General features: G+C 33.1%; 1 protein-coding gene across 1 annotated transcript in view; it reads right to left on the bottom strand.

The window, feature by feature from the left end:
- Positions 1 to 314: 314 nt before the first annotated feature.
- The window catches only part of LOC107562868 (myosin light chain kinase 2, skeletal/cardiac muscle-like), a 13,073-nt gene continuing 4,244 nt past the window's right edge, over positions 315 to 9,143 (bottom strand). Inside the window, exons 5-14 of the mRNA XM_016247612.1 lie at positions 7,590 to 7,695; positions 6,458 to 6,551; positions 5,701 to 5,810; positions 5,422 to 5,563; positions 5,237 to 5,307; positions 4,271 to 4,399; positions 1,097 to 1,249; positions 853 to 931; positions 707 to 761; positions 315 to 619 (exon numbers count right to left, since the gene is read on the bottom strand). Coding sequence (XP_016103098.1) covers positions 708 to 761; positions 853 to 931; positions 1,097 to 1,249; positions 4,271 to 4,399; positions 5,237 to 5,307; positions 5,422 to 5,563; positions 5,701 to 5,810; positions 6,458 to 6,551; positions 7,590 to 7,695 — 938 coding nt within the window. The 3' untranslated portion in view covers positions 315 to 619; position 707. The remainder of the gene's footprint in view (positions 620 to 706; positions 762 to 852; positions 932 to 1,096; positions 1,250 to 4,270; positions 4,400 to 5,236; positions 5,308 to 5,421; positions 5,564 to 5,700; positions 5,811 to 6,457; positions 6,552 to 7,589; positions 7,696 to 9,143) is intronic.

Raw genomic sequence — 9,143 nt, 5'->3', positions numbered from 1 at the left:
GTTTGTCATGTTTAACACATTAAAATACTTATATATTCATCGTTTCAGCTTTAATGTATCATAACTGTAGCTACAATTATTCATGAGATCATACCGTGCATTACAAGGCATGATTAATGCACTGAAACTACTTTTATGATGCATTATAAATAAAGGCTTTAAGTAAAATGTTACTTCATGTTATGATTTAGATTGCTTTATGGTTCAAGTATGTTTTCTGTGCAGTCAAACTACTGCTTTACTACTGCATACTGTATATTATAAGTCATATAGTATGTGTCATATACGTATATATATATATATATATATATGCATTTTACATTTTGCATTTTGCATTTTGAAGTGAACTGCCCAATGCCTCAAAACTCATTTTGATTTCTACTTCATTTCAGAATCAGTGTATGAAACCCAAATCAGGAATATTACGAGGCCGGAGGAAGATCTGCAATATCAAATGACACCTTCACATCAAATTCTGGAATAGGATCAACTTCACACGACACATACAGCAGCTGTGATTTAAGAAATGCCTTCAATGTTAACATTCAGTGAATCGGCAGCGTGTCTGAATATGATATAATGTCCAGTAATCATCATGGTTCCACAGCAGGCTTGGTCCCTGGAAATGAAAAATCAAATAAATATATAAATCAAACATCATGTCAGAGGTCCCCAGTTCATGTGACGTATATGAAAGTGGACTTACATTAGCTCTCAGGTGGAGGCAGACAAGAGTTTCTGCGCGAGCGGCACATGTTTTTCTGTGAAGAAAACCAAGACACTCTAAGAAATCCCATAATTCACAGATTCTGGCAGAACAATGAGCGCATTACAGTGAAGTGTAGACCGTACCTTCTGATGCAGGCGGAAGTGAACGGCTGGATCCGCCAACCAGGGGTGCTTCAGCGCTTCGGTGGCTCCTAACCTCCAGCTACACACACAGAAAGAAAACACATCGGCCAGAAACACAAGGTTTAGGTTCCAGTCCTGCAAAGGATGATCCATGAACTACTGCCACTGCACTGAGAGATGGTGATTCTCGAATGCTTGAATATAAATGATGTCTCTTTAATGCATCTATAAATCTCCCGAGTACCTTTTATCCACCACGAGCAGCTTGGAAATGAAATCCTTGGCTTCTTCTGAGACTTCTGAGAATTCATCCTCCTGGAAGTTCCACTGACAGGCCAAAATGTTGTTCAGCGTCTCATTGTCATCGTCGCCGAGGAAGGGTGACAACCCACTCAGCCTGGAAAATACAAGGCATACACAGACAAAACTGTGTAGGATTTACTTGGAACGGATTTTCAATATTGCTAGTAAATTTCACAAATAATTGCAAAGAAATGGCAAGTAACACACTGAATTAAATCAAAAACTGAAATACAAGTAGAAATAAAAAACTAATAATAATTAATACTAATAAAATAAAATTAACATAAAACAGAAAATATAAAAATGAAAGATAAGTCAAAGTATGAATACATACTGTAGCATATAAACACTGAAAAAAGTTTGCTATTTTCTTTGTAATTATTTGTTCCATTTACTAACGCTTTCTAAGTGCAGGATTTACTTTGAAAAAAAATTCACTCAGAAGCTGCTAGGAAATGGAACAAATAATTAAAAAACAATGGCAAGTAAAACACTGATTTATATCAAAAACTGAAAAAAATATATAAATATGAATAAAAACCTAAATAAATGACAAAAGCACAAAACAAAATTAATAAAACTTAAACTAAAATTAACATGAAAATATAAAAACTAAATCAAAATATTAATAAATATTATAATGGTATATACATACTGTACAAAATGGTGAACACTGTAAAAAATTATCTTTCAAAGTTGTAAATAAAGATAATTGGAGTACATTTAGCAAGAAAATACTATTTTGGTCTTTCTACAATTAAAATGTCATGTTTAAGGCAATGTGTTACTTGATATTTTCTTTGCAATTATTTGTAAAATTTACTAGCAATTTCTAAGTAAAATATATATACATATATAAATACATATTTAATATATAAAATAAATAAATAAAAAATCAGTGCAGAATTTACTTTGAAACAATTTTCACTCAGAAATTGCTAGTCAATTTTACAAATAATTGCAAAGAAATGGCAAGTAACACGGAATTAAATCAAAACTAACGCTTTCTAAGTGCAGGATTTACTTTGAAAAAAAATTCACTCAGAAGCTGCTAGGAAATGGAACAAATAATTAAAAAACAATGGCAAGTAAAACACTGATTTATATCAAAAACTGAAATAAAAATATAAATAAAAACCTAAAAAAATGACAAAAGCACAAAACAAAATTAATAAAACTTAAACTAAAATTAACATGAAAATATAAAAACTAAATCAAAATATTAATAAATATTATAATGGTATATACATACTGTACAAAATGGTGAACACTGTAAAAAATTATCTTTCAAAGTTGTAAATAAAGATAATTGGAGTACATTTAGCAAGAAAATACTATTTTGGTCTTTCTACAATTAAAATGTCATGTTTAAGGCAATGTGTTACTTGATATTTTCTTTGCAATTATTTGTAAAATTTACTAGCAATTTCTAAGTAAAATATATATACATATATAAATACATATTTAATATATAAAATAAATAAATAAAAAATCAGTGCAGAATTTACTTTGAAACAATTTTCACTCAGAAAATAATTGCAAAGAAATGGCAAGTAACACACGGAATTAAATCAAAAGCTGAAATAAAAATATACAAAATTATAAAAAAATATTTAAAAATCACTAACAAAATTACAAAACTTTAAAACTTAAAATTAACACGAAAACTGAAAATATAAGTCAAAATATTAGTAAATACTATAATAGTATATAAACACTGAAAAAAAATTGGTGTAGGATATACTTTGAAACAATTTTCACTCAAAAACTAGTACATTTCACAAATAAATACAAAGATATGCCAAATAACACTGAATTAAATGTGAAAATCAGAAATACTGGAATAGTATTTTCGGTTACACTTTATTTTAAGGTGTCTTTGTTACAGTGTAATTATACATTTAAGCACTGAGTAATATTAATTAACTACATGTACTTACTATATGGTTAAGGTTAGGATTTGGGTTTGGCTTAGGGTTACTTGCATGCAATTATTCATAATTAATTAGTTATTATAATAGTACGTACATGTAACATGTAACAAGGATACCTTAAAATAAAGTGTTACCATATTTTCTTGTAAAACACTCCTATAATGTTTTATTTATAACTTCAAATAAATAAATAAAGTACAGTGTACATCAAAAGTCAGACGTTATTGTTAAATGCCGTACGTATTGTTACATGCTGATTTTAGGTGCGCTAGAACATTTTCCCGTGTTGGTGTGACTCACAGCATGTACGAGATCACGCCCAGACTCCACATGTCTGTGTTGAACGACACAAAATCATAGTTGACCACCTCAGGAGAGAGAAACTCCGGCGTCCCGAAATTCACCCGCAACTTCTCTCTGGGCTGATACCTGAAGAGAAGGATCGTCTCTTAACTCAGACGCTTTCTTCTCAATGAACAAAGACATCAGTGCAGTGAGCAGTGTTGGGGGTAATGCATTACAAGTAACGCGAGTTACGTAATCAGATTACTTTTTCAAGTAACTAGTAAAGTAACGCATTACTTTTTAATTTACAAGAAAATATCGGAGTTACTTTTTCAAACAAGTAACGCAAGTTACTTTTTTTTCCAATTTATTGACTGACAGCTCTGGTGTCGCCATGGTGATATACTTTGAAACAATTTTCACTCAAAAACTAGTACATTTCACAAATAAATACAAAGATATGCCAAATAACACTGAATTAAATGTGAAAATCAGAAATACTGGAATAGTATTTTCGGTTACACTTTATTTTAAGGTGTCTTTGTTACAGTGTAATTATACATTTAAGTACTGAGTAATATTAATTAACTACATGTACTTACTATATGGTTAAGGTTAGGATTTGGGTTTGGCTTAGGGTTACTTGCATGCAATTATTCATAATTAATTAGTTATTATAATAGTACATACATGTAACATGTAACAAGGATACCTTAAAATAAAGTGTTACCATATTTTCTTGTAAAACACTCCTATAATGTTTTATTTATAACTTCAAATAAATAAATAAAGTACAGTGTACATCAAAAGTCAGACGTTATTGTTAAATGCCGTACGTATTGTTACATGCTGATTTTAGGTGCGCTAGAACATTTTCCCGTGTTGGTGTGACTCACAGCATGTACGAGATCACGCCCAGACTCCACATGTCTGTGTTGAACGACACAAAATCATAGTTGACCACCTCAGGAGAGAGAAACTCCGGCGTCCCGAAATTCACCCGCAACTTCTCTCTGGGCTGATACCTGAAGAGAAGGATCGTCTCTTAACTCAGACGCTTTCTTCTCAATGAACAAAGACATCAGTGCAGTGAGCAGTGTTGGGGGTAATGCATTACAAGTAACGCGAGTTACGTAATCAGATTACTTTTTCAAGTAACTAGTAAAGTAACGCATTACTTTTTAATTTACAAGAAAATATCGGAGTTACTTTTTCAAACAAGTAACGCAAGTTACTTTTTTTTCCAATTTATTGACTGACAGCTCTGGTGTCGCCATGGTGACAGAAATCAGAAGATGTTACTGTAGTTCTAAAATAAATATGAATATGCATTAATTCATCTCACTCACAAAAAAGAAAAAAAACACAGATTCAGTATTCCTCAAAATGAATAAAAATAATGCAACTCAGAATATGACGCGAACCTGCAATAATTAAATGTTAAACAACACAAATATAAATTATGTATTTAATCCCATTCTATTAACCAATGTCTTTGCTTCTGACCTGATGATCCAGTTCAAGCGTACTAATAAGCACAAATTACTCTAGACACACATTTGTGTGTCTTTGCATATTCTTCTGCATTCTACTGTACGGACGTAAATGTACTTTCCCTTCAGCCTGAGGCTTATTCATTTCACTTTTGGTGTGAAAAGGCTTTTATATTTGCCAAAAATATAACTTTTTATTTTAAAAACAAACAAGCAAGCCCTGTCCAGATTTAAAAAGTAACGTAAGCCATTACTTTCCATAAAAAGTAACTAAGTAACGTAATTAGTTACTTTTTTATGGAGTAACGCAATATTGTAATGCATTACTTTTAACAGTAACTTTCCCCAACACTGGCAGTGAGTACTTACTTCCTGGCCAGTCCGAAGTCGATGATCTTGACTTTATTTGTGAGTCTGCTGACACACAGAATGTTCTCTGGCTGCAGGCCACAAGAAACAACAAGGGTTATGAAGGTTACTGTGGTTATGTGCTTTAAAACTAGAGGAATGTCGGCCGTTTTTCTCCTTTGAGGGCCAACGATCTCTGCTTGTACCTTTAAGTCCAGATGGAGGATGTACATTTTGTGCATGTAACGCAAGCCTTCACAGATCTGCCTGATGAACATCACTGTGTCGAGCTCCTTCAACTTATAGTTCTCATCGATGATTCTGTCGAAGAGTTCACCTCCATCAACACTGTTCAGAGAGATCAGCACAGAATCATTTGAATTAACTTTACAATCCTTACTTGTAGTTACAAGCTATTCATCATCAGAAGTATTAAGCTACTCAGTTTTTATTTAAAAAAAAACAAAAAAAAACAATGCACATACTATTCAAGTACAAGGATAACGTCGTTCCTGGACTCGTAGGCGGCGTAGAGCTGGATCAGGTTGGCGTGGTCGAGCTGGTTCATAACCTGAATCTCATTCTTCACCACCTCCTTTCAGATAAAGCACATTAAGACTTTATTTTACAACTGAGAGCTATGTGCAATCCACTGAGCCTGTGAAATACAATTTATACACCGACAAATTTGTGTAGGAATTATTTTGAAACAATGTGCACTCAGAAATCACTAGTACATTTCACTAATAATTACAAAGAAAGGGCAAGTAAAACATTGAATTAAATAAATTAAAAAGAAACTGAAAAAATGAATATATATATGCATATTTTACAAAAGCACAAAACAAAATTACTAAAACTTAAACTAAAAATTGGCATGGAAACAGGAAATATAAAAATAAATAAAAGTTGAGTCTAAATATTAATAAACACTATAAATGTATATAAACAATGAAAAATGGTGTAGATTTACTTTGAAACAGTTTTTACTCAGAAATTGCTAGTGAATTTCACAAATAATTACAGAGAAATGGCAAGTAACACATTGAATTAAATCAAAAGCTGAAATAAAAGAGAAATGTAAAAAAAAAAAAAATAATAAAAATGACAAGTACAATACAAAATGTCTAAAACGTAACTTAAGAATTAGCATGAAAGCATAAAATATAAAAATAAAAGCTATGTGCAAACTTAAACAAATTATCTTTACATGTGAAAAAAATGCAGATTGTTTTTTTGTACCTTTTCCTTTTGACTCCTAGCTTTGATTATCTTGGCAGCCAAAGTAAGTCCAGAGGAATTTTCAATGCATTTATGCACCTGACCGAATCGACCTCTGAAAGGAGATGAAAGCAGTCATCAGTGACAGTTAAGACACCTAGAAAAATCTGTACTTTGAGAATTACATTTATCCCCACACAATAAAAAAAAAAAAAGATTTGTATCCCTAAGCCACACAAAACAGTAGGTATGTTATTGCATCAGATATCAAAATGTCAAACCAAGCGTCACTTACTTTAAATAAAGACAGCACAAACACACTTTTAAAGCAAAAATTTCAAAAAAGGGTTTTAAATATTAAGAAAGAAAGAAAGAACGAAAGAAAGAAAGTGTTCAAAACAAACACACTTTTTAACATTGGAGTAGCAATTAAAATCAAGCAAAAATTAAGAAGAAAAGTGAAAGTTAAAACTTTATTGTTTGTCTATTTTAGACCTTCTACTGACTATAAGTAACTTTGCAAATACATGTCAACTTATTCTACTAACCCAAACCTAACAGTCTACTAATACTCTAATGACTGCTAGTTGACATGTAGTTGCAAAGTACTTATATTTCGTAGAATATCTAAAGTGGACTATCAAAATAAAGTGTAACCAAGTGGAAAGTGAACACTAGTTCTGAGAAAAGATCCTGCTGCATTTGTGTGCAGATATAGACATTGATATTTTGTTATCTGCGATGACATTCACACATGTCTAAGTGTGGCTTAAGTGTCCAAATACTTTTTTCGGAGCCACTGTATATGCAAAACGACATTTTAAAAGACTTCGAGGCGCAGAGCAGGAAGGACATTAGGGACTCATATTTTTCAGATATTATTGCATTAACAACAAGTAGAACATTCCCTTTGAAGAGATGGATTAACACCTAGTGATTAGTTTCCAGCTGGCGCGGAGGTACAGTTTCACATACCCCGAAATCTCAATGTAAAAATAACTGGCTTGACTCTGAAGTTATGAATCGGGTGAGCGGAGACGCACTGTACGGTTACGCAATTAGCCTTTGAGGGGATTAGCAGAAATTGCACCGTCTCTAAAACATTCTGTTCTCAGCAATCGGTTCCAAAATGCAAGAAAATACTTCCACAGACCCTCCGAGAACCTCCTGTCGGTTGATAGTGTAGAAGTTGTTAATCTGGTTGGGTTTGGCAGACAGCACGCGGTGGCTGAAGGGTGCTGCTGGAGGTGGGGTGCAATCTGTGGAGAAGATGGAGACGAAACATGAAGGTTAAGTTGACATGCCTGCTGACCAGACACATATGTTGTGTTTTGTAAGCTGCTTCCCAAAATGGGATGCTCAACAAGTTGCTAAACTAGTTTTCAAGACACCCTTAGTCAACCAGCACTACTAACCGACTAAGGGACAGATTTACTAACAGTCTTTTGGCATTAAAATAGTACTGTCAGGATTTACTAAAGACGCACATTGAAGAATTAGCGCTGAAAGGCGTGGACACAGTTATTTTTGCGCCTGACCTTATTGAAGGAGTTTCCCTTTCAGATGCAACATTAATGAGAGGAGAGTATTAAATTGAATTGAAACATTTGCGCTTGTGAAATTACTTGTATTTGCGCCATTATTTAATGCTCCAAAAAAGCATATAGTTCTCATCGATGATTCTGTCGAAGAGTTCACCTCCATCAACACTGTTCAGAGAGATCAGCACAGAATAATTTTAATTAACTTTCCAATCCTTACTTGTAGTTAAGGATTGTAACTACTTACTTGTAGTCCATGCTATTCCTCATCAGAAGTATTAAGCTACTCAATTTTTATTATTACAATGGTAAAGTCAAAGAAAAAGTAGGTTCAAGTTAGCAGCATCACTACTTTTAGTCACTCTGCAACACCTGTAGGACTATATATGTGGAATAATAAATTACGTAATAATATAAAGATTGCATTAATCACACCATTACAAACTTTGGTTTAAAAAAAGTAAATGACAACTGGGAGAAAAAAAACAAAAAACTAATGCACATACTATTCAAGTACAAGGATAATGTTGCGTTGCGCCATTATTTAACGCTCCAGAAAAGCATGTCTTAATGCAGATGCTAATTTGCCCTGATCTTGGTAGAAACTAAATCTGTAGTGGATAGTAGGAAAAACATCATCAAGTGTATATCATAAATGTGAACTCGTTCATGAAGACGGTTGAGAATGTCCAGAGAGTATATTTTCCAAAATATGGAAAATAGTCATAAAGAAGGAGTAAGAGTCCAAACATTTGACTCGCATCGGTCAATGGTGCTGTTTGAAGTTAGTATTTCTCGTAGATATCTTAGATAATCCTAAACACTATATAACTATCTGTTTATATTGTCAACATAACATACTGTAGTTAATTGCTGAAGCAAACCAGTAAATAGGAAGTGAAATGGTGGATTATGTCATTACAAGACTAGGCTACACAATCATGGGGAAGACTGCTGATCTGACAGTTGTCCAGAAAACAATCATTAACACCCTTCACAAGAAGGGTAAGTCACTTCACAAGGAATGGACTGAGGCTGGGGTCAAGACATCAAGAGCCACTACACACAGACGTGTCAAGGAATTTGGCTACAGTTGTCGTATTCCTCTTGTTAAGCCACTCCTGAACCACAGACAATGTCAGAGGCGTCTTACCTGGGCTAAGGAG

The sequence above is a fragment of the Sinocyclocheilus grahami genome, unplaced genomic scaffold, assembly GCF_001515645.1.
Source record: "Sinocyclocheilus grahami isolate Dianchi unplaced genomic scaffold, SAMN03320097.WGS_v1.1 scaffold844.1, whole genome shotgun sequence".
NCBI lineage: Eukaryota > Metazoa > Chordata > Actinopteri > Cypriniformes > Cyprinidae > Sinocyclocheilus > Sinocyclocheilus grahami.
Note: the sequence above shows the minus strand (reverse complement) of the source record. Positions and strands in the feature narration are given on the sequence as shown.